Source organism: Amblyraja radiata, chromosome 6 (assembly GCF_010909765.2).
Source record: "Amblyraja radiata isolate CabotCenter1 chromosome 6, sAmbRad1.1.pri, whole genome shotgun sequence".
NCBI classification, from domain to species: domain Eukaryota; kingdom Metazoa; phylum Chordata; class Chondrichthyes; order Rajiformes; family Rajidae; genus Amblyraja; species Amblyraja radiata.
Window position 1 is genome coordinate 34,249,150 of NC_045961.1, and position 26,817 is coordinate 34,275,966.

Here is a 26,817-nt window from a genome sequence, read left to right on the forward strand (position 1 = left end):
GCAAGCAGCATAGGCGGGCAACATTTAGATTTGCACTATGGATCATGTAGAAGGATGCGATTGCACTGAAAAGAGTGCAGGATGTTGTCTGAATGTAGGAATTTAGTTATGGGGAGAGACTGTATAGGTTTGACATTTTTCAAGAAGAAAAGAGGCTGTGGAGTAACCTAATAGAAAGTAAATAAAATTATGAGAGGCATAGATAGGGCAGAGACAAAATCCCTCCAATGCAATCACATCCTTTTACATGCTTCATAGTAAAAATCTAGTTGTTGTCAGTCTACATTCCCTGCTCCTCCGCTTCTTCATTATAATCCTCTGTCTGAGGGTCATTGTTATTTAAGTGAATTTGAAACCTACAACCAACATCTTTTCATCCAATTGGCATCCAGAGCTCAAAGAAAAAAGCATCGATGAAGACAGAAGCATAATTTCACATCAAATGGAAGAGCTTCTAACATTTTTAACTGCCACTAAACAAATCCATTTCATGGCACTTATGAATCAGTTTTTTATAAAACTGACCAAGAGCACTTCTGGTGGTGAAATTCATCATGGGCTATTTTTTGTATGGCATACCTCTAAACCTAAAGATCCAACCACATGGACTGATCTAAATGAGTCTTGGAGTCTCTTTAACAATCAGAATGATCTACCTTCATCTCCTGAAACTTCAGACACTGTTGTCAGTTTCCCCAAGTAGTTGCAATGAACTGAGGTTATTGGCCTCATCTCCAGGAGACATTGGGTAAGTCAGGGAAGGTAGGGATGTGGAGTAGGGGCTGATAGGGGGGTTATGTCATGGTGAAAGGAGAAGCACTCCTGCTCCTCACTGCACAGTCTAGGCTGTGGCCTGCTGCAGTTAAAATTGAAGGCAACATTTCTACCCTATCCACTTACTACAGGACTACTGGACCATAACAAATTAGCATAATCTTAAATACCCTACATAGATTTTATAGTTTCTGCCAATAAATAATGTGTATTTTGATCACTAAATGATAGTTTTAAAAGTGAAAAATCAAGTTTGCAAATAAAACAATTCAAGAACATTTCTGATATGCTGCTCATGTCTTACAGAGGCATCTTTGCATTTTGAATTCTTCCGTCTCTTTTTGGCCTCAGCGACTCCTACGTTGAATGCTGAAATCTTTTGGTTATATTCTCTGCCAGCCAACATTTCACACTGATGAAAGAAACACAATAAAAAGGTTGTTAAAACAAAATACCATGAGAATAATTGTAGAACACGTTACTATTCAAGTAAACAAAATAAAGAGAAACAATTAATTGTGCTTGTGTTATTTCAGAAATATTCAATGTCCTTGACAACTCTAACAAGCAATGAAGACGGAGGACTTAATTTAGGAAAAATTTAATGAGTGGTATGTCATGGAATTAATGTTGAGGACTCAGTTATTTACCATTTATGTAAAAAAATGCAGACAGGCACATGTTATGGTTGTTGAATTTGTAGATGATAAAAAAATTATTAGGTAAGTAAGTTGTGAATAAGATGGAAAGAGTCAACAGAAGAATATAAACATAATTAATGAATGGCCACAATTCATGGAAATGGGAGCATAATAGGGAAATGATTGAAGTTGTTCATTTTAGCTTGATAGTGGAAATAATTGAAGTTTTTCGTTTGATAATGGCCCTGTAATGCACTTGGGATAACCTGCTACATTAAAGATGCTATGCATTTACAAGCTGTATGTGTTATGAAGAATATGTTCAAAAGAACTTGAAAACTAAATGCCAAATTCTTTTAAAATGTTATCATAATTATCCACTGTTCAATTTCCATTTTCCATTGTATTTTTTTGCCTGTGCAATAAAACACTTTGTTAACATACCTGCTCCTGAAAAAGGGCCTCCTGGTCCTTCATTTGTTGATATTGATGCAGTAAATGTTCCTCCTCCAGGCCTTTTCTTCTTCTATTTTCCGAAAGATCAATTGGGAAATTTTTCAGACCTCGTTGCATGCAAAGATAACATAGCTCCTGTGATATCACACAACAGAATATAAAGTTGGATCACCCTCCTGTTTAAGACATGTTTCAAAAGATTCTAATGACTAGATAGTAATTCCTTGGAAAAATTACTTCATGACAAAGGGTTTCTATATTTATTTTAATATTCTCATCCTTGCAATTACTTACACTTCCTAAAGGTTAATCTCGATTGGTGGTGAAAAATGACAGTGATGCCCTCTGCTCTCACTATAATAATAGAAGAGATATGACAGCAACTTCTGGAATATGCACGTGCATAGTTAAATGTAGAAATCCAGAGGACACTGTCAATGATACCCACTCCTTCACAGGAGCCCAGTTTTTCAGAATTCTCCAGCATAATCTGCTGATATGAATAACTGCTGAGAATTCTGGATATTAAGTATGTAAAAGAAAACCTTGAAAATTATCTATTTGAAATGACCTCTTAAATCCATGATTAATACCTAACAACCTCCCCGACTCTAAAATGACTAATTCTGTATTTCTGGAATATCATTCCCTCAGATAATTATTTCAAAGCAACATTTCTTAAAATATATATATTTTAAATACATCTTACTGTTAAAACAAGTTTGCTGATATTTTAGCTTCTATTTGAAGTTCATGCATACCTCAATTCCTACTTTACTCTGCATGAAATAATTTTAAACAACAGTGATCAATTGTCTTCATTTCCATTGCTGTCTGTGTGAATTATGTCATTCCAAGATCCTACTGGCTTTTTATTGGTATTGTATTGAGGATTTGTACACATGGACTTTTAGTTTCGGAAGGAACTGCAGATGCTGGTTTATACCAAAGATAGATAGAAAATGCTGGAGTAACCCAGCGGGTCAGGCAGCATCTCTGGAGAAAAAGAATAGGTGACAATTCGGGTCAGTACCCTTCTTCAGACTGACAGATAGAGAAGGCCAGAACAAAACAGGACCAGGAACAGAGGACCGCAGGAAGGGTGGAGTCCACAATGGCCTATTGTTGGCTGAGGAAGATGTGCGAACAATAGGGATACAAGGATGCAAACAGTATAACTAGTGGGGCAATTTGGGTGGGGGAGAGGGGGGGGAGGGGGAAGGAATGCAGGAATTATTTGAATTTAGGGAAATCAATTTTCATACCTCTGGGTTGGTTGTAAGCTGCCCACACTGTTCCTCCAATTGCAAGTGGCCTCATTGACAGTGGAGGAGGCCCAGGCCATCTGGGAATGGGAAGGGGAGTTAAAATGTTTGGCAGCCGGGAGATCACATAGGCCAAGGCAGACTGAAGGTATGTGTTCAGCAAAACAATTGCCAAGTCCCTGCTTGGTATACGTAGGAGCCCACACCAGGATCACCAGAAATAGTAGATGAGGCTGGAGGAGATGCAAGTAAACATCTACCTCACTTGATAGGACTGTCATGGTCCCTGGATGAAGTTGAAGGATAGGTGATAGGTGTTGCATCTCCTGTGGTTGTGGCGGAAGGTTCCTGAGGAGGTGGTTTGGGTGGGAAAGGTTGAGTGAAGCAGGGAGTTGCATAGGGAACGGTCTCTGCGGATAGGGATGGAGATGGGAAGATGTGACTAGTAGTGGGTTCCCGTTGGAGGTAACAAAAATGTCGGACTTTGATGTGTTGTATGTGATGGCTGATGGGGTGACAGGTGGGGACTGTATCCCTGTTGCGACTGGGGTGAGGGGGAAGAAGCGGCAAGAGCGGAATGTCATCCCAGAGAGACTTTCATAGGTTAATCATGAAGGTTAATCATTTGTGCTTTTGCTTCACTGTCTGTAAACGCATGGTGGAAACACAATATGTTTCTTTCTATTTCAGCTATCATTTGAAAGCATGCAAAACTACAAAAGATTTTGCATTTAGCCACACTTTGCATAGGGGCATATCATTGAGTAAATGTCACAGAACAGGTTGTGTATTGTAACAAATACTTGCTACCTTTTTTTAGTCTGATGCAATTAGTACATCTATGTCTGGAAAATAAATCATGGTACCCTTACGGGTGTTTTAATGGTTTCGGGGGAAATATTGCTCATTTCTTTACTTCACTTTGTCCACCTAGTTCACTTTTCAAACTAGTTTGCAAAGCCAAAAAAAATATCAGTGTTGGTAAATCAAAGAGCAAGCAGTGGAAATAACTTGCGTAGCCTCGTGAAATGTAACCCAACTTAATTAAGCACTTTTTAAGTCACATTGGAAAAATCAAGGCATGTCTGTGGATTGCCTTTGATCGTAGAGGGAGGGGAGAATGAGAATCACATGAAAATAAGGTGCAGAATTAAAATTGTGTAAACATTTTAAAACTTTGCTGCCTTCCTGATTTCTACTCCGGTTAAAACTGGTACTAAAGAGATGACGGTTATCACAGTGGAGATGCACAAAGTCTAAACAATTAAAAAACATTAGAATGAATAAGTGTTTGGAAAAGAACTGCAGATAATGGAAAAATCAAAGGTAGACATAAAATGCTGGAGAAACTCAGCGGGTGAGGCAATGGAGAGAAGGAATAGGCAAACTCAAAGGAGGGAAGGAATAGGCAACGTTTCGGGTCGAGACCCTTTTTCAGATGTCGGTGGGAGGGGGGGGGGGCGGGAAAAATGAAAGGAAGAGGCGGAGACAGTAGGCTTTGTGGGAGGGGAAGGAGGGAGCAAGCAAGGGCTATCTAAAATTAGTGGTCAATGTTCTTACCGTTGCGGTGTAAACTACCTCAGCAAAATATGAGGTGCTGTTTCTCAAATTTGTGCTGGACCTCACTCTGGCAATGGAGGAGGCCCAGGCCAGAAAGGTCAGATTGGGAATGTGAGGGGTGTAGAAGTGCTGAGCAACCGGGAGATCAGGTTGGTTAATACGGACTGAGCGGAGGTGTTGACAAAGCGATCGCCAAGCCTGCATTTGGTCTCGCCAAGCCTGCATTTGGTCTCGCCGATATAGAGAAGTTGGCACCTGGAACAGCAGATGCAGTAGATGAGGTTGGATGAGGTGCAGGTGAAACTCTGCCTCACCTGGAAAGACTGATTGTATCCTTGGATGGAGTCGAGGGAGGAGGTAATGCAAGTGTAGCTTTCCTGCAGTTGCAGTTTGAAAGTACCTGGGGAGGGGGTAGTTTGGGTAGGAAGGGACGAATTGACCAGGGAGTTACGGAGGGAATGGTCTTTGCAGAAAGCAGAAATGGGAGGAGATGGGAAGATGTGGACAGTGGTAGGATCCCGTTGGAGGTGGCAAAAATGTCGGAGGATTATATGTTGTATCCGAAGGTGATGGGGTGGAAGGTGAGCACAATTACACAGTTACGAGTAGCAAGGACAGAGTCCCCCTTGTCATCACCTTCCACACCATCAGCCATCGCATACAACATATAATCCTCTGACATTTTCGCCACCTCCAACGGGATCCTACCACTGGTCACATCTCCTCCTCAGTCTGAAGAAGGGTCTTGACCCGAAAAGTCACCTATTCCTTCTCTCCATAGATGCTGCCTCACCCGCTGAGTTTCTCCAGCATTTTTTGTCTACCTTGGAATGAATAAAATGATTTCAGTTCATTGTAAATCTGTGCTAAACTAATAGGACAGGCAACCTATTCAATGAGTGTGCAGAAAGGAACTGCGGATGCTCGTTTATGCCGAAGATAGACACAAAGTGTTGGACTAACTCAGCGAGTTAGGCAGCATTTCTGGAGAAAAAGGATGGGTGATGTTTCGGATCGGGACGCCTCTTCAGTCCCTGGAAACTATTCAATTAACATATTCCCTAAGTACATTTGCAATTACTCTCGTCATTTCAAGTGGCCGTTTTCTTCTCTGCCTGCTGATAGCCATTAGAATTGCTTTTATATATGGAGGCAGTTACATTTCTCTTCTTTCACCATGCCACGGCCCCACTTAAACAAATGACATAGACACTTATAAGACAATAAATTGCTCCAAACCCTTCAAGGATTTTGTTGTAAAATAAATTGCATCCCTCTAGATCAAATGTTGGTTCAGTCAGACTTATGAAAAGTAATACAATTTCCAATGGGATTCCTCAGCACTTAAGGTGTTACATACCTGTCCTGCCCGGCAATGATCAGAGCAGGCAGTAGCTGGCGGTGCCTTGATCTTTGCTGCCTGCATGTTTGTACTGTGAATGGCAGACTGACAGGATAAAGAACGATATGGAGAAGACAACCTGAAGATGTATTGAGAAAAACAAATGATTAAGAAGGAAACAGTGAGCTCAAGAAAAAGGTGCATTGCTAGCCTGGTGCACATCAATATTGGGAAGCTGGTGTTAAATGTCTTGCAAAGCATTGGTGTGAATTTATCCACATGGCAAATGAGATCTATCCCAGGATGCAATGAGAATCAAAAGAGGAGAAGGTTGGACTCTGATGTTAAGTTTGTCATCTTCATTAGCTACAGGTGAGGTGCCAAAAGATTGAAGAATAGCAAAGGTTGTTCCTCTGTTTAAGAGGGGCAGCACATATAAGCTAAAGAACTACAGGACAGTGCGTCTCATGTCAGTGGTAGGGAAATTCTAACAAATAGGGCATGTGCATTTCAAGGAGCAGGGGCTGATCAAGGATAGTCCATGTGGTTTGGTGCGAGGGGAATTTGATCCATGTTCCCTGAATTGGAGGACTTTATGGGGAAAGATTCAATAGGCTTGACTTGTTTTCACTGGAGTGAAGGTGACTAATGGATGACCCGACAGAAGCATATACAATTATGAAGCAGAGCTAGCGTGGATAGTCAGAATATTTTTCTGATGGTACGGATGTCAAAAACAAGGGTGAATGGGTTTAAGGTGAGAGGACAGGTTTTAAAGGGAACCTGAGGGATAATCTTTTGTACGAGAGTGGTTGATATCTGGAATGTGTTGCCAGAGGAGGTGCTGGAATCACTACATGTAGATGGCATTTAAATCAATGCTTAAATGAGTAAGGAAACAAAGTTACAGTTCTGATAATGTTAAATTAGATTAGTATAGATGGGCATAATGGTCGGCATGGACATGGTGGTACAAAGGACCCATTTCTGTGCTGTATGACTCTATGAATCTATAAAAGATGAAGAAAAAAGATGAACAGTTGTCAGGTTATTTGTGAGTTGTATGTAGAAATCCAGAACTTGCCAGCACAAATGGACCAACATGCAACTTCTGCAAAATGAAGGTCCTTTATTTGTGGCCTTCTCCCCAGACATTTAGAAATACCTCTGTCTACCCTATAAAGAGGGCATGTGGTTCTATGTTCATCATAATAGACCAGGGCTGTGAACAATCCGTGCTCTCTACTTTCCTGTTAATTTCACTCAAGCACAATCCCTGATGTGAATTTCCTTAATGAATTCAGCTCCATTCTGATCGGTAAGACATCACACCGCACAGGCCTTTCAAATTGAAAATCCTGCAGAAATGTTTTGAAAGTGGATCAGCTAAAGTCTTCAGCTGAACCAGCAGTCAAAATTGTCATACTGTCAACAGGCATTGAGAAATTTCCAAGAACAATTAAAAATTAAACCTTACTCACATTTTAAAAAGTCAATTTTAATTAGAAACCTTACAAATAATAGATGTAACTAAACCAACTTACCAACTCCATAAAATAAAACAAATATAAATTACCCTGAACATTCTCTTCCCCTCCCCTCTCATGTGAACAGAGCCACTGAACCTGCTAACCTGATGGAGACTGCAGCCAAATATCTCAACAGGACTGTGGGAATATGCAGTAAGTTCTTGCTGCACTGGTAGAAACATTGCTGAATTCAATGTCACACAGTCAAACTGGAGTCAGAGTTCAGCTGTGAGGACGTCAATGACTACAATAGGACAAAGGTGCACAGGACTCTCAAATTCCCAAACTATTATGAAGTTAAATGAGTTGTCATTACATCAACCCTATATGGGGGAGGGAACATAGTGTATCTAAATGCACTACTATCATGTAAGAGTGTAGCCAAAACAGTGGAACTGGGTTTCAATTTACTCTGACTTGCCCGTGATCAAGCAGACCTTTACATTTGAAGTTTCGGCAAGCTTTACTTAATTAAACACATGTGTTCTTAGGGAACCTTCATATAAAATCTAGTCAATTTTAGTTATTGTGAATGGTCCTCTATCTAACTATAAAGCTGGAAAAGTGTAGCAAACAAATGTGACTTTTCCAAAGATTAATGCAATTTATTATCTTTATTGGACATTCAATTTGACTTGCACTATCCATTACTAAACAACCTATTGTACCTTTAAAGAGTTTTGTTTCAGAACCTAATTGTGTTCCTTTTCAACACATTACTCAGACCATTGTTATTGTTAAGTAAATTCAAAGAGATAAATGAAACCTTTGATTATCATGTAGGCTAATGACTTTAAACTTATTAATAATTTATTAAACATATAAAACATTAACCTCAAAATGACATCATAAATAATGCAAATCCTTTACAAGGCCTTTGAACAAAGTTTACAATCAAGATAAGTCCAACACTTGTCTAGTGAATTACAGACTGCTGTTTAATCCGTAAAATAGATATGCATGGGCTAGAATATTCAGGTTATGCTTTTTAATCAAGCCACTTCCCAATCAGTTCTTTCATGTTACTCGTTAATTTTAAACTCTGCTACCCTGCCTGAAAGATTCAAAACATTAAACATAATTTTGGGGCTTTTTAAAAATCCTGCCTTAAATCTCATCCATCCTTTGGCAATTTCAGAATTGTAGAAATTCAGAAGTGTTTGAATTAATCGAGGATCATGCTCTATGATAATCCTAAACACTGGTGCCCTGCACCGATGTGCTCTCAGCCCCCGACTACACTCCTTATAAACTCATGACTGTGCAGCCAAATACAAATCCAACTCTATTTACAAGTTCACAGATGACACCATCACAGTGGGCCGGATGTAAAATAATGACAAGGAAGGAATTGAGAACCTCATAACCTTGTGCCAAGTCAGTAACCTCTCCCTCAATGTCAGCAAGACAAGGGGGATTGTAATCAACATCTGGAAGCAAAGTAGTACATACAACCTGGTATACATTGATGACGATGAAGAGCAGATTGTCGAAAGCTTCAACTTCTTCGGAATAAATATCACCAGCTATTGCTGGATCAACCACATTGAAGCTATGGCCAATAAAGCACACCCACACCTCTACTTCCTTAGAAGGCTTAGGATGTTTGGCATGGAAAACAAGGGACAGGACCAGTAGAACCGACCCATCTCCCTCTTGTACACATCCTACAAGCTGTTTGAGCACCTCCTGCTTGACAGGATTTCTCCATTGGCAGAACCTGCTCTGCCCAGAGAGCAAGCTGGCTTTAGACCTGGTAGAAGCTGCACAGATCAAGTCCTTGTTCTCACTACCAATATAGAGGCTGGCTTCCAACATGCCCTGAAAACTGGTGTTGTTCTCATCGATCTGTCATCGGCTTATGACACCGTGTGGAGACATGGTTTTTGCTGAAAGCTTCCAGAATCTTGAAGTGCCAAACCATCATGCGTGCCCTCTCATCCATCCTCAGCAACCGCAGATTTAGGGTCTCGCTTGGGAACCAGACCAGCTCTGTCAGGACCCTGAATGATGGTCTCCCCCAGGGCTCTGTCCTAACTCCCCTACACTTCAACATTTATGTGAGTGACATGCCAATTACCTCATCCAGGAAGTTTGCATGTGCAGATGACCTTGCCCTTGACTACCAGGGAGCTGCCCTTGAGGATATCAGCAGAGTGCTAACCCAAGCCTTGAAGGGGATGGAGTACTTCACCTTCTGGCGACTTTGCCCTTACCCATCTAAGGCAACTGTCACTGTCTTTCACCTCAGCAATCGGCACGTCAATGCAAAGCTCCGAGTGTCCTTTTGTGGTAAGCCGGTGAAGAATGAAGAATTCCCCAAGTACCTGGGAGTCACCCTGGATCACACACACCCTCACCTATCGTGAACAACTGAAGAGGGTGGCTGATACCAAGGGTCAACATCATCAGGAAACGTGCAGGCAACAGCTGGCGATCCAATGCACACACCCTCCGTACCGCAAGCTTAGCTCTAGCTTACTCAACAGCCGAGTTTTGCTCAACAGCTTGGGCTATTAGCTGCTACACCAAAGGAGTTGCACTGTCCTTAACTCTGCAATGCGGGTCATCATATGGATGCTTAAGTCAACACCTTTGCAGTGGCTTCCTGTTCTCTCTCATATCACCCCTCCCAGCACACGCAGAACGAAGAGGATGTAGAAAGATTGGTGCACCATCGAGGCTAACCCTGACCTTCCCATCCATGGTGACTTGAACAATCTGCCCAACATGCGCCTGAAGTCCCGCAACCCCTTCTGGTCTTTCGTTAAATCCCTGGAAGACTTTGATTCCAAGACTGAGTGGCGCAGAGCCTGGAAAGATGCCAACACCAACAACGGGAGGTCATCACAGACCCCACAGTGAAACCACCGGGTTTTGACCTCCATCGCAAGCAATGGGTAACCCTGAACAGAATCCGCACCCTCCATTCAAGAACAGCCCATCACCTGCATATGTGGGGGATGACAGACAGCCCTGCTTGCGACTGCGGACATCCAGACCAGAACATCCCACACATCGTGAATGACTGCTCACTGAGGCTTTTCCCTGGTGTCATCAAAACCATCCACCCAGTAACTGATGCTGTCCTGGCCTGGATGTCTACCCTTGATCTACAACTTTAGGCTGTGCACGCCATACGCAAGAAGAAGTGTTGAAAGAAAATGCCAATGCACTAATTCAATCTCCTTTTTGAATATCAAACAGTATAGAACAAATAGAAATACCTTTGGACTTGATGAAAACCTCATTGGAGGCCTCTTCAGGGTGCACATTGATGAAAGCAGCAACTTTTGGATTCAAGTTAGCAGCAAAATTCAATTGTATTTACAGCACAATGGTTTTTCAATTAGATAGCTTCATTGCAAAAACAGTGGGGAGAATCTTATTCACTTACTTTTTAGCATCACATACGGATGTGATGCTAAGCATGTCAAAATTGAAAATTCACCCAATTTAAACGTATTGCAAATACACAAAATATTAATGAAAGAAACAAGATATAAATGTGGTGCCACAAAATTAGATATTACCTTTCCAATAAATCTTTTGGTTCAACAGTTCTTTGAAAATCGTCCATCAGACCTACAGAAGAGGCTTTAGCAGGAGTCAGAGGTTGTCTAACAGTAGGGTGCTTGACAAGAGGCATTTCTGTAAAAGAAAGGATTATTAGGATAGAAAGTCTGTAATGTGGTCCCCTCAGGCAGGAAGACATGCCCCAAAAAGGCACTTCAAATCCTATTAATATTAATTGAGAAGTGCTGGAAACAGGACACGTCCATAGAATGCTCACCTATTTGAGCATGATTAATATCAAGGAAGGAAATAGGCAACGTTTCGGGCCAAAACCCTTCTTCAGATCAATGCTTTATTTCTTTGGTAGTGGACTGAAGCCAAGACCGATGGTAGCTAACAGATGGAGAGGGAAGGCTTAGAGTGGAGATTAGATGGAGTACAGTGTGAAAGGTGGAGTGACATTGAAGTGCTCAAATCACAGTAGATTCATGGAATGCTCCCATGGATACTATTTGCGGATCACAAGGTTTTTCATTGTTATAGGTTAAAGCACCTACATATTGGAGTAAGTGTTTCTGAAGTCAATTAGCACTTCACACACTGAAATAGAATATAGGAGCAAAGATGTCCTTCTGCAGTTGTACAGAGCCATAGTGAGACCACACCTGGAGTATTGTGTGCAGTTTTGGTCCCCTAATTTGAGGAAGGACATTCTTGCTATTGAGGGAGTGCAGCGTAGGTTTACAAGGTTGATTCCCGGGATGGCGGGACTGTCATATGCTGAGAGAATGGAGTGGCTGGGCTTTTACACTCTGGAGTTTAGAAGGATGAGAGGATATCTCATTGAAACATATAGGATTGTTAAGGGTTTGGACACGCTGGAGGCAGGAAACATGTTCCCGATGTTGGGGGAGTCCAGAACCAGGGGCCACAGTTTAAGAATAAGGAGTAAGCCATTTAGAACGGAGATGAGGAAACACTTTTTCTCACGGAGAGTTGTGAGTCTGTGGAATTCTTTGCCTCAGAGGGCGGTGGAGGCAGGTTCTCTGGATGCTTTCAAGAGAGAGCTAGATTGGACTCTTAAAAATAGCAGAGTCAGGGGATATGGGGAGAAGGCAGGAACGGGGTACTGATTGGGGATGATCAGCCATGATCACATTAAATGGCGGTGCTGGCTCGAAGGGCCAAATGGCCTACTCCTGCACCTATTGTCTATTGTCTAAAAAGTTGCATGTTTATTGACAGCCAGAGGAATTATAATCCTTCACTTGGCCCTACAAAAATAATTATAAGCTTACCTGTTTATGGAGCAACAATGTCTTTAACTGCACATTATTGAGTTCAATAATGAATATCAATAAGATAACCATTGCAAAGTCATGCTCCACCCATTGCTATGTCACAATTGCACTACAGTCTTACAATCAGAGTATAACCCTTATTTGCATATTAAATGTAACTGCCTGGGTCGTTTTTCTTATTTTATTGAAGAAAATGGCAATGCAATTTCAAATTGGACTACTCATATCCTACTCTCACTAGGCAACTTAAATTGGTCCCATAATTTTTAAAGACACTGACCTCATTCATTTTTTGATATACAAGGTGGCTGAGGGTGAACTCAGCCAAGCACAAGAAGAGGCAAATGTTGCAAAGGTGAGATCATTATGGGGCAAATGGTGAACAAAAGACAACATTATTTTAAAGGAGGTACACACAATTGCTGGGGAAACTCAGCGGGTGCAGCAGCATCTATGGAGCGAAGGAAATAGGCGACGTTTCGGGCCGAAACCCTTCTTCAGACTGATGGGGGGGTGGGGAAAGAAAGAAGGAAAAGGGGAGGAGGAGGAGGAGCCCGAGGGCGGGCGGATGGGAGGGTGGGAGGAGACAGCTAGAGGGTTAAGGAAGGGGAGGGGACAGCACGGGCTAGCCAAATTGGGAGAATTCAATGTTAATGCCATAAGGACGCAAGGACCCCAGACGGAATATGAGGTGCTGTTCCTCCAATTTCCGCTGTTGCTCACTCTGGCAATGGAGGAGACCCAGGACAGAGAGGTCGGATTGGGAATGGGAGGGGGAGTTGAAGTGCTGAGCCACCGGGAGGTCAGGTAGGTTATTGCGGACTGAGCGGAGGTGTTCGGCGAAACGATCACCCAACCTACGCTTGGTCTCACCGATGTAAATCAGCTGACATCTAGAGCAGCGGATGCAGTAGATGAGGTTGGAGGAGATACAGGTGAACCTTTGTCGCACCTGGAACGACTGCTTGGGACCTTGAATGGAGTCGAGGGGGGAGGTGAAGGGACAGGTGTTGCATTTCTTGCGGTTGCAACGGAAAGTGCCCGGGGAGGGGGTGGTGCGGGAGGGAAGGGAAGAATTGACGAGGGAGTTGCGGAGGGAGCGGTCTTTGCAGAAGGCAGACATGGGGGGAGATGGGAAGATGTGGCGAGTGGTGGGGTCACGTTGGAGGTGGCGGAAATGGCGGAGGATTATGTGTTGTATTTGCCGGCTGGTGGGGTGAAAGGTGACGACCAGAGGGACTCTGCCCTTGTTGCGTGTGCGGGGATGGGGAGAGAGAGCAGTGTTACGGGGTATGGATGAGACCCTGGTGTGAGCCTCATCTATGGTGGCGGAGGGGAATCCCCGTTCCCTGAAGAACGAGGACATTTCCGATGCCCTGGTATGAAATGTCTCATCCTGGGAACAGATGCGGCGTAGGCGGAGGAATTGGGAGTAGGGGATGGAGTCTTTACAGGGGGCAGGGTGGGAAGACGTGTAGTCCAGATAGCCATGTGAGTCAGCGGGTTTGTAATGTATGTCGGTCAGGAGTCTGTCCCCTGCGATGGAGATGGTGAGGTCAAGGAATGGTAGGGAAGTGTCGGAAATCGTCCAGGTGTATTGGAGTGCCGGATGGAAGTTGGTGGTGAAGTGGATGAAGTCAGTCAGTTGTGTGTGGGTGCAGGAGGTGGCACCAAAGCAGTCGTCAATGTAGCGGAGGTAGAGGTCGGGGATGGGGCCCTGGTACGTCTCGAACAAGGAATTGTTTTTAAAGGAATTGGCTTTGTCAAAAAACTGAAGGGGGAATATTAAAGTGAAGTGGGAAAATTCAGGAGGAAATTTGAGAGACTTGTGTTTTGATTACTAAAGACCCAACTATTAGCGGTGGGAAGAAGGGAAGGCCTGATACAGAAAATATCAGTTAGAAGAGTGAAGGTTTCAGCGCAAAGTTGTGGGTGTGAGATTGGAGAAGCTTAGGAGTTAGAGATTGGCAACATTGGCAAGGGCAGCGTGGTGGCGCAGTGGTAGAGTTGCTGCCTTACAGCACTTGCAGCGCTCCGGGTTCGATGCCGACTACAGGTGCTGTCTGTACGGAGTTCCCATGTTCTCCCCGTAACCGCGTGGGTTATCTCCGAGATCTTCTGTTTCCTCCCATATTACAAAGATGTACAGGTTTGTAGGTGAATTGGCTTGACATAAGTGCAAATTGTCCCTAGTGTGTGTAGGATAATGTTAATGTGCAGGAATTGCTAGTCGGTGCAGACTCGATAGGCCGAAGGGCCTGTTTCTGCACTGTATCTCTAAACTAAAATCAAGAAAAGATTTGAACACACGGATGAGAATTCTAAATTGAAGGTTTGGTGAAGTGGGAACTTTCTAGACAATAGGCAATAGGTGCAGGAGTAGGCACTTTGGCCCTTCGAGTTAGCACCGCCATTCGCTGTGATCACGGCTGACCATCCACAATCAGTACCCCGTTCCTGACTTCTCCCCATATCCCTTGACTTCGCTACCTTTAGGAGCTCTATCTAACTTTCTCTTGAAAGCATCCAGAGAATTGGCCTCCACTGCCTTCTGAGGCAGAGGATGCCTGCTCATCCTTCTTGTCAGCAATGCTGGGCAACTAAAACCTACTGCAGAATGATTTGAATGAATGTGAATGTATACGATGAGTGGAAAAATGTGTAATGGAAGCAGATAAATATGACTATTCTCTGTTTCCACAGATGCTGCCTTCTCTGCTGAGTTCTTACAGCAATGTGCTTTATTCTGAAAAATATATATGATCGTTTCAACCTGAGATAATTAAAATAGAATGGCATAAGGGAAGACACTTTGTGTAGGATTATTCATTTCAAACTTTTCTGCTTAACCCCAGGTATGATACAAATCAAAGTTCCCAGCATGGAAAACAAGAACTGGGTAGCTCATATGCAGAATGTAGAACATCTATAGCATTGAATGATGATGTTCTGCCAGGATGCTTTTGCTGACCATTCATTCTTCAATCCAAATATTTTGCTCTCTCCAAACACCTCAGACCTGAACATACTTGAAGAACACTGTCCTTATATTTTTGTGTAATTGGTCTAAAGGGACCCACCAGAGCTACAGTCAAGCTTTCCTTGCAAGAGAATGAAAATCAAAAAACTGCTGACATTGGAAATCTGAAATAAAAACAGCAAATGCTGGAAACATTCACCAGGCCAGACAGCATCTGTGGGGGGGGAAATGGTAATGTTTCGATCCAGGACCCCTCAAGATGTACTTTACAGTATTTTCCTACGCAACTTCAGGAGATGCAACATCTGTAGTCTCACCTTTTCCCTTCTCACCATTGAGGGATCCAAAAAGTTTTTTGAGTTGATTCACTTAATCCTTCTTCCAATCTAGTGCACTCAGTGTTCATCATACGGCTGCTCTATGACATGGGTTGGCCGATTGTGGGATTGACTATGATCTTGGTTTCCTCCCACAATAATTCACTAGTCCACTCCCATTCTGACCTTTCTGTTTATGGCTCTTGTGACGTTAAAACAAGTCCCAACATAAACTTGAGGAACAATATCTCATCTTTCATCTGAGCACACTGCAGCCTTCAGAAAGCATTACCAATTTTTAACTTTAGGCAACTCACACTATCTTTCCTTCGGTTTGTATCAGAAATGACAATTTCTGCCTGTCATAATTTCAACCCAGTCTTCAGTCTTTTTGTGTGTAGTATGGCCAGCTGGGCATGGAACATGACCCTACCATAAAGCATCTTTGTTTGTTAATGTGTTGCACATCTGAATTTAATTCCTATATAACATTAAGAGAAAGAAAGAGAAAGAGTAAATACAGCTACATCCAGTGACTGGCTTTAGTTACTTGAAATCAAAAATAGAGCGATGGTTTTCCCCTATCAGATATATTTCCTTTGTGTTAACCCTCTCTCCCCAACTTCTCTGCTCCCCAAAGATAATTTGTTTTTACTCTTTCTCAGTTTTAATGAAGTATCCAGGACCTAAAATATTAATTGTTCCTCTCTCCTTGCAAGAGATTACCAGGGAATATCTGCATGGATATAGATTTAGTTTATGATTGTCTGTACTTCGGAGATTGCCTACAATCTCAGCAAATGCGTTGCCCATCACTAGCTCCTGTGGACTAAAGAGAAAGTAGATGCAATCTTCTTTCTTTCAGAATGTGGTGTTTGGGGTGATCTTTCTAAGACAATCTGAGCAGCAAACTAAGAGGCATGGCAGAGATCAACTGCAGTAGCTGAAATGATCCTAAGGTTTGGAAGCAGAGAATCACTATAATTCCTCAAGGCAATAAAGATATGGATGCTAAGTTGTATTTAAGGTTGCATGAGGTCACAGGTCTTAATAAAGGCCAAGAATGGTGTTTGCGTGTTGGCCCTTTAAAAGGCTTGGTTACGGGAAAATTATGGTCAATAAAATTTGGTTGTTCTGTGAAAAAATGAAAACAAATGCTTTCCAGATGAATGGGATTGAGATAAACTGGATGTTTTACATTGCACCACAATTGACTTCATCTATGTGAGTGAAAAATCTGCTAACACAAACAAAGGTCTGCCAAAAAGTCAGGTTGAATTTTCCTCACAAGATCCAAGGCACCCCAGGAACCTTGTTCTACACTAAGTTAATTTTCCAATTACAATTTATTGTTCTCATGTGCAGTTGTGCAAAAGAATGTCTTGTCCTCTAGATATCAGTTTTGTCAAAGCTATTTATCATTAGTTATGGAGTACGATTCCTGGTTGTTTCCTTTGCTAATGATAATGCTGATACAGCTTTCAGTTGCATTGGTAGAAGCATTTCTACAGATACACATATAGGTAGAGGACCAATGTATCATGTACATAAAAAGATAGGACCCGTTTCGTTTAGACAGAATACAACCACAAATACTTATGGATATCTTAGTATAGAGAAAGAAAGAGAAAGAGTAATTCCAGCTACATACAAGTGACTAGGTTCAGTTACTTCAAATCAACAATGGAGCTGCCAACAAGAACGTTCATAAAACATGAAAATTAGTTGAATTTGTTCCTGTCAAAGTGGGCAGGATCATCCCTCCATCTACTCTACCTTCCCATCTCAATATCACCCTTTACAAATGCTCTTCGACCTGCCATCCCAGTACCATAAGAATTCGAGTCAAGATCTTGTGTCTCAGGCCACCCTGATGCAACATAAATGCCACTTGATATAATACTTACAAAATTTAGCAATGAAATTAGATATTAACTAGACACAAATAGTCTAAGGATGAGATAAGTAAATCAAAGCACATTTGAGAAGAGTGAATTAAAGTACTTTCAGAGAAACTGACTTCATCCACTCCAGCTCCCTGCCCCCCCCCCCCTCCACCCCCCCCCCCCCCCCCCCCCACCCCCGAGCCTCCAACCTCATCGTTCCCCAGCCCAGCCCCGCACAGCCTGATTTTACCTTCTTCCCAAAATCCACAAACCTGACTGTCCTGGTAGACCCATTATATCTGCTTGTTCGTGCCCTTCCACATACCTTGACTCCAACCTATCCCCCCTGGTTAAACCCTCCCTAGCTATATTCAAGACAGCTCAGACACTCTCCATCGTCTCCGGGTATTCCATTCTATAGGCCCCCATCCCCTCATCTTCACCATGGACGTCTAGTCACTCTACACCTCCATCCCCCACCAGGATGGTCTCAAAGCTCTCCGGTTCTTCCTCGACCGTAGAGCCAACCAATACCCGTCCACTGATACTCTCCTCCGCCTAGCGGATTTGGTCCTTACCCTCAATAACTTCTTGTTTGACTCCTCCTATTTCCTCCAAATACTAGCTATGGGCACGCACATGGGCCCCAGCTATGGCTGCCTCTTTGTAGGGTACGTCGAGCAATCCTTGTTCGAGGCGTACCAGGGCCCTATCCCCGACCTCTACCTCCGCCACATCGACGATTGCTTTGGTGCTACTCCTGCACCCACACACAACTGACTGACTTCACCCGCTTCACCACTAACTTCCATCAGGCACTCAAATACACCTGGACCATTTCCGACACTTCCCTACCATTTCTTGACCTCACTATCTCCATTGCAGGTGATAGACTTCTGACCGACATCCACTATAAACCCACTGACTCCCATGGCTATCTAGACTACACTTCTTCCAACCCTGCTTCCTGCAAGGACTCCATCCCCTACTCCCAATTCCTCCATCTATGCCCAGGATGAGGTGTTCCACACCAGGGCATCGGAAATGTCCTCATTCTTCAGGGAATGGGGGTTCCCCTTCCTCACTATAGATGAGGCTCTCACCAGGGTCTCTTCAATACCCCGTAACACTGCTCTCTCCCCATCCCCCCCACTCGTAACAAGGGCAGAGTCCCCCTAGTCCTCACCTTTCACCCCACTAGCCATCACATACAACAAACAGTCCTCCGTCATTTTCGCCACCGCCAACGTGACCCCTCCACTCGCCATATCTTCCCATCTCCCCCCCTATCTTCTTTCCGCAAAGACCGCTCCCTCCGTAACTCCCTGGTCAATTCTTCCCTTCCGCACCATCCCCTCCCCGGGCACTTTCCCTTGCAACCGCAAGAGATGCAACACTTGTCGCTTTACCTCCCCCCTCGACTCCATTCAAGGACCCAAGCAGTCGTTCCAGGTGCGACAGAGGTTCACCCGCATCTCCTCCAACCTCATCTATTGCATCCACTGCTCTAGATGTCAGCTGATCTACATTGGTGAGACCAAGCGTAGGCTTGGCGATCGTTTCGCCGAGCACCTTCGCTCGGTCCGCATTTACCAACCTGATCTCCCGGTGGCTCAGCACTTCAATTCCCCCTCCCATTCCGAATCTGACCTTTCTGTCCTGGGCCTCCTCCATGGCCAGAGTGAGCACCACCGGAAATTGGAGGAGCAGCACCTCATATTCCACTTGGACAGTTTGCACCCTAGCGGCATAAACATTGACTTCTCCAATTTCCGGTAGCCCTTGCTGTCTCCTCCCCTTCTCAGCTCTCCCTCAGCCCTTGGGCTCCTCCGCTTCCTTTCTCCTTTCTTCTCCCCGCCCCCCCCCTCCCCCACCCTACATCAGTCTGAAGAAGGGTTTCAGCCCGAAATGTTGCCTATTTCCTTCGCTCCATAGATGCTGCTGCACCCGCTGAGTTTCTCCAGCACTTTTGTAAACTGAAGCTAATCCAGGGATATGGGATGTTTTGAACTTCCTTTTTGTAACATACACACACACACACACATACACACACACACACACGCACACACACCCCATCCGATATTTGGCAATAAATCAAACATAAAGGTGAGCCATACTTTCTTACATTTTTTTCTATAAAGAAAATACATTTGTCAAGAACATTTTCCTTTTGCATACCTGTTGTTTCTCTACCTTTCTCTTTTTCCTTCATTTTTTCAGTTTGTTCATTTTCTTTGCTTATTTCAGTTCTATGAGGTTCACAAGGGTTTTCATCATTTTCCATTTCATCTTCTTCTTTGATTGTCTGAATCACTGATTTCCGATCATTGACATCAACTGTTTGAATCCTTTAGAGTTGTTAATTTATGAATAGTGACAGGTATAAACATACATGTTTTAAGGATAACAACTAACCCTAACAATTACATCGTATTAATATTTTACATTAATACAGGGTAGGATGAAAATAATTATTTTGGGTTTCCTCAGTGGTTCCATCCACTCAGTGGGGGATTCAATGGGGTTTATTATAAAACTCAAGAGAGCCAAAATGGATTAGCCTCCTGCCGTTTTCTGAATCTACTGGTTAACCGTGTGAATGCCAAAAAATGTGCTAATCACTCACAAGGAATATGAATGAAAAATCATATCAGACACTCCTTATATTATCATCTCCTGTTTTATCAGTACAGTTGTGATCCACTATAGGAGTGGATCCCAATATTATGAAATGAGGGAAATATCCTTACGAGCTTCTTTTCCTTCAATTCCGAAAACTTTCAAAGCTTTACTTAACGAGTGATTATCTTTCCATGAATGCATCATAAACATAGCTTTCCAACTATCCTTATATGTAGGAAAGAACTGCAGATGCTGGTTAAATCGAAGGTAGACACAAAATTCTGGAGTAACTCAGCAGGACAGGCGGCATCTCTGGAGAGAAGGAATGGGTAACGTTTCAGGTCGAGACACTTCTTCAGTCTAGAGGTGACAAATGAACAGACTCATTGCAGGAAACGCTACTGTATAAATTTATTGACAGACATGAAGGTATTGGTGCAGTAAAGGAGCTCTATCAGCTGCAATACTGCCGCCCTCTCAAGTAATGAAAAGAGGTGATAGAAAGATGACGCCATCAATAAACTTATGAAAACTGGCCGAGGTCTGTGGCAAATGTCATTGGGGATACATAAATATAAGGATACAAAATGCTGGAGTAACTCAGCGGGACAGGCAGCATCCCTGGAGGGAAGGAATGGGTAACGTTTCGGGTCAAGAGCCTTCTTCAGTCTGCCCTCGGCCACTTTTCACGTTTATCGATGGCGTCATCTTTCTGTCCCCTCTTTTCATTATTCGAGAGGGCGGCAGGGTGTTGCAGCTGAAAGAGCTCCTTTACTGCACCTTCATGTCTGTTCATAAATTTATATAGTAGCATTTCCTACAATGAATCTGTTCATTTGTCACCTCTATCCTACCACATTCACACCAGCTCTCTACCCCTTCAACTAAATATCATCATCCAAATCCTTTATTGTAATCCATGGTTTCAATTTTCTTTAGCTGTTTATGACTAACCTGAAGTCTGGTTCTCTGAATTAGATTCAATCTTCTCCCATCAACTCACAACATATTTCTTTAATTAGCATAGAAACATAGAAAATAGGTGCAGGAGTAGGCCATTCGGCCCTTCGAGCCTGCACCGCCATTCAATATGATCATGGCTGATCATCCAACTCAGTATCCTGTACCTGCCTTCTCTCCATACCCCCTGATACCATTAGCCACAAGGGCCACATCTAACTCCCTCTTAAATATAGCCAATGAACTGGCCTCAACTACCTTCTGTGGCAGAGAATTCTAGAGATTCACCACTCTCTGTGTGAAAAATGTTTTTCTCATCTCGGTCCTAAAAGATTTCCCCCTTATCCTTAAACTGTGACCCCTTGTTCTGGACTTCCCCAACATCGGGAACAATCTTCCTGCATCTAGCCTGTCCAACCCCTTAAGAATTTTGTACGTTTCTATAAGCTCCCCCCTCAATGTTCTAAATTCTAGCGAGTACAAGCCGAGTCTATCCAGTCTTTCTTCATATGAAAGTCCTGACATCCCAGGAATCAGTCTGGTGAACCTTCTCTGTACTCCCTCTATGGCAAGAATGTATTTCCTCAGATTAGGAGACCAAAACTGTACGCAATACTCCAGGTGTAGTCTCACCAAGACCCTGTACAACTGCAGTAGAACCTCCCTGCTCCTATACTCAAATCCTTTTGCTATGAATGCCAACATACCATTCGCTTTCTTCACTGCCTGCTGCACCTGCATGCCTACTTTCAATGACTGGTGTACCATGACACCCAGGTCTCGTTGCATCTCCCCTTTTCCTAATCGGCCACCATTCATATAATAGTCTACTTTCCTGTTTTTCCCACCTAAGTGGATAACCTTACATTTATCCACATTATACTGCTTCTGCCATGAATTTGCCCACTCACCCAGCCTATCCAAGTCACCTTGCAGCCTCCTAGCATCCTCCTCACAGCTAACACTGCCCCCCAGTTTTGTGTCATCCGCAAACTTCAAGATGTTGCATTCAATTCCCTCGTCCAAATCATTAATATATATTGTAACTAGCTGGGGTCCCAGCACTGAGCCTTGCGGTACCCCACTAGTCACTGCCTGACATTCTGAAAATGACCCGTTTACTCCTACTCTTTGCTTCCTGTCTGCCAGCCAGTTCTCTATCCACATCAATACCGCGTGCTTTAAGTTTCCCATGTTTAAGCATGACCCTAACTTCTGGAATTTAGGAACATGGAGAGGTGACTTTTTCGATTGGGATCCTTCTTCAGACCAATTGTGGAGAGTAGGAGAGAGAGCTTGAATAGAACCAGGGCCAGGACAAAGCTGGCATGTGTTAGGTCAATACAGGTGAGTTGGGGAGAGGATTATGATTGGTAGATGGTTGGACAAAAAACAGGCGTGAAAAGGCAAAAAGATAGGATAGAAAAGATGTGAAGCCAAAGCAACAAATATAGGTGGAAGGGGACAGCGAAAGGTGGAAGGGGAGAAATGGGTTTGAATTGATACATGTGACAATAAACTGACGTTTGAATCCAGGTGGGGCACAGGGAAAAGAGGGGGGATAAAAATGTCAGGGGAGAGGATGGATGGGGTGGCGCCAGCAATGGGTGCCTGTCCCTTACTTCAGTCTGTCTGTCTGTCCCTTACTTCTTTGTTGTTTTAATATTATGTGTTAAATGTATGTTTTTAGTGTTCTTCAGCTTGTTTTGTGTGGGGTGGGGGGGGGGGGGACTTTTTTAAATCTCTTACCTCGACGGAGATACAATTTTTTTTCCGTATTGTTTCACCGTTGGCACTAACATCGATGAGGTGGTGGCCTATTGCTGGAGATTGATTTGGGAGCTCCAACCGCGGGAGCCTGCGGACTTTAACATCGTGGAGCTCATGGTGTCCAGTTAGAGACCGAATTCGGGAGCTCCAAGCCGCAGGAGCTTCGATCGCCCCGATGCGGGAACTTTGACCACCCCGAAGCGAGAACTGCGATCACCCCGATGCGGGGGTTTCAACCGCCTTGATGCGGGTGCTTCCATCGCCGGCTGCGGGAGCTTCGATGGTTCGACTGCCCTGACCGCAGGAGAATAAAGAGGAAGAGGAATGTGGGGAATCCGCAGTGATGGATGTTTATGTTAACTTTCATGTAGTTGGGTGTCTTGTTGCTTTTTCTTTAGTATGACTCTATGGTAATTTGCATATCACTGTACCTTAATTGGTACACGTGACAATAAAAGACCTTTGAAACCTTTGATGTTGATTGTAGGTAAGTTACCTAAAATTGGAGAATTCAATGTTCATTCAATTAGGTTGTAAGCTATTCAAGCAGAACTTGAGATGTTGCTCCTCCAGTTTGTATGTGTCCTCATTCAGGCAAAGGTCAGCATGGGAATGGGAAGGAATGTTAAAATGGTTGCCCAGGACAGAAAGGACTGTTTTGTGAACACTTATACTCAGTCCGCCAATGCCTGCTAGATCTCCCAGTTGTTAATGGTTCAAGAGTCCACACACCACTTCCTTCTTAATCTTGATTTCGCTTTGCATATTACCCTTCATGTAAAATGCCATGTGATTCTCGTTCATCCAACTTTCATAGCCTTTTCTGGCACTCTTAATTCCCAGCTTAAGTAATTTCCGTCTTTCTTTACATTCCCCAAAGGCCAAGTCTGGTTTTAATCATCCTAAATTTTATGTGTGCTTTATTTGTCTTCTTTTTGACTAAACTTACAGCCTCTCTAATCTACAGTTCACTTCCCTTGCCATTCTTGTCCGTCCTCCTTACTGCAACATGCCATTTATTAACCTTGATCAGTCGGTCTTTAAACAACTCTCACATATCAGGTGAGGACTTATCCAATAATAGCTGCTGCCAATTTACTCTCCCTAGCTCCTGTGTAATAATGTTGGAGCTTGCCCTCCATCAATTGAAATACTCCCTCCAACTCCCCCCACCCCCTCCCCTCCCACAAAGTCCAGACTTATGCTGGAATCTTGTGTAGAATACAAAGTCCTGAAAACACAAAGTGCTGGCCCGCTGAGTTATACCAGAATTTCTGTTCAACCACAATGGAGAACATTGAAAGGATGGAAATACAGAATGTCCTGGATCAGCCAAGTCAACCAAGGCGACAACACCATATCAACACCCGGTGAACCTGTGCAATTCATTGCAGTAGACAGCGGTGAAGGCCAAGTTATTGGGTATTTGTAAAGCAGAGCATGATAACTTCTTACACAGTAAGGGCATTAAAGGTCACAGGGAGAAGGTAGGAGAATACGGTTCAGAGGGAAAATTAGATCGGCCGTGATCTAATGGTGGAGCAGACTCGATGGACCAAATTACCTCATTCTACTCCTATGTCTTTTGGTGTTGTGACGAGTAATTTACTACTTAAAAGGCATAAGACAGATCTGCAATATCTTCCATTTGTCTGGAGGTCAACTCAACGCTCAATATAATCTCAGATAAAATATTAGCAATCTGGTTAGGATGTTGACTAATAATAGGCAATAGATCCTCTATTGCCTGTGGTAATTTTTGTTATTCATATTAAAAGAGGTGAATGCTAGCTTTTCCCAATGATCAGTGTTAGGGCCATTGCTTTTTGATCGTAGTCTTGGGGACACAAGCCATATTTTTGGTATTTGTAGATGATGCAAAAGGTAATAGAAACATAGAAACATAGAAAATAGATGCAGGAGGAGGCCATTCGGCCCTTCGAGCCAGCACCGCCATTCATTGTGATCATGGCTGATCGTCCCCTATCAATAACCCGTACCTGCCTTCTCCCCATACCCCTTGACTCCACTATCCCCTAGAGCTTTATCTAACTCTCTCTTAAATCCACCCAGTGACTTGGCCTCCACTGCCCTCTGTGGCAGGGAATTCCATAAATTCACAACTCTCTTGGTGAAAAAGTTTTTTCTCACCTCAGTCTTAAATGACCTCCCCTTTATTCTAAGACAGTGGCCCCTGGTTCTGGACTCGCCCAACATTGGGAACATTTTTCCTGCATCTAGCTTGTCCAGTCCTTTTATAATTTTATATGTGTCTATAAGATTCCCCCTCATCCTTCTAAACTCCAGTGAATACAAGCCTAGTCTTTTCAATCTTTCCTCATATGACAGTCCCGCCATCCCAGGGATCAATCTCGTGAATCTACGCTGCACTGCCTCAATCACAAGGATGTCCTTCCTCAAATTAGGAGACCAAAACTGTACACAATACTCTAGATGTGGTCTCACCAGAGCCCTATACAACTGCAGAAGAACCTCTCCACTCCTATACTGAAATCTTCTTGTTATGAAGGACAACATACCATTAGCTTTCTTCACTGCCTGCTGTACCTGTAAGCCAACTTTCAGTGACCGGGGTACAAGGACGCCTAAGTCTCGCTGTACCTCCCCCTTACCTAACCTAACCCCATTGAGATAATAATCTGCCCCCTTGTTTTTGCCACCAAAGTGGATAACCTCACATTTATCTATATTATACTGCATCTGCCACGCATCTGCCCACTCACTCAACCTGTCCAGGTCACCCTGCAACCTCCTAACAACCTCTTCACAGCTCACACTGCCACTCAGCTTTGTGTCATCCGCAAACTTGCTAGTGTTGCTCCTAATTCCCTCTTCCAAATCATTAATATACATGGTAAACAGTTGCGGCCCCAACACCGAGCCTTGCGGCACTCCACTCGCCACTGCCTGCCATTCTGAAAACAATAACAATATTATCAACTCTGAAGAGGCTAGTGATAAATTGCAGGAAGATGCAAACAGGCTGGTAAAATAGGTAGTTATATACCTGATGAAGTTTGGTGTGGGAAAATATAAGGTGTATTTTGGTAGGACGAATAAGCAGAGGCAATAGAGTATAAAGGTTGCAAGAGCAGGCCAATCTGGGGATTTAAGTGCAATAAAAGGAGCAAAGTGGGTGGCGAAAGCAGTTAATAAGATACGTACAATTTGGCACAATCATTGGAGGTAGAGAGTATAAAAGCAGGGAAGTCATGCTACACTTTATAAAGCATTAGTCTGATCTCAGATGGAGCTGGTTGATAGATTATGGGAAAGATGTGGAAATAATGGAAAGTGTTCAGAGGAGATCTAAAAGTATGATTCCTGAGTTGAGGAATTTCAGTTACTGGGGTAGTTTGGAGAAACTGGGACTACTTTCTTTGGAGAAATAAGGATATCTGATTAGTATATAAAATGATGAGGGATCTGGACATAATGGATAGTGGGAGGCTGTTCCCACTGGTGGAGAGATGGAGCTCTAGAGATGACAGGCCTCATATCAATGGTGATATGTAAACAACTTTGTTTTTAAATAGCATGCGTTTCAGCCATTTTTTTAAGTCTAAGAAGAAGGTGAAATTGGGTGGAGCTAGTAAATTTGTGTGATAAAAAGCTAGCATGGATACAATACACTGAAAGATCTTCTTCTGTGTGGTAATCATTCTATGATTTTATAACCAAGACACCAGGTTCACTCTCCCTATTGTGGAGAATTCTAAACCATTAAAACAGACAGATAACAACTCAGTTTAATATTTCATCTAAAAGATAATATCTTCTTTAATGGAAGAATTCCTCAGTACAGCACTCAATTTACCAGAACATATGTTCACCTCTGAAGTATAGTAATTAACTGCAAGAACAATCTTTAATGATG

The 26,817-nt window shown here is 43.1% G+C and overlaps 1 protein-coding gene across 4 annotated transcripts in view; it reads right to left on the reverse strand.

Annotated features, from left to right (window-relative positions):
* The window catches only part of ccdc81 (coiled-coil domain containing 81), a 71,250-nt gene that overhangs the window by 11,906 nt on the left and 32,527 nt on the right, over positions 1 to 26,817 (reverse strand). For all 4 annotated transcript variants that reach the window (XM_033022466.1, XM_033022467.1, XM_033022468.1 and 1 more), the window contains 5 exons: positions 19,746 to 19,915; positions 11,101 to 11,218; positions 6,057 to 6,177; positions 1,860 to 2,006; positions 1,079 to 1,186 (listed from right to left, as the gene is read on the reverse strand). In XM_033022466.1, coding sequence (XP_032878357.1) covers positions 1,079 to 1,186; positions 1,860 to 2,006; positions 6,057 to 6,177; positions 11,101 to 11,218; positions 19,746 to 19,915 — 664 coding nt within the window. The remainder of the gene's footprint in view (positions 1 to 1,078; positions 1,187 to 1,859; positions 2,007 to 6,056; positions 6,178 to 11,100; positions 11,219 to 19,745; positions 19,916 to 26,817) is intronic.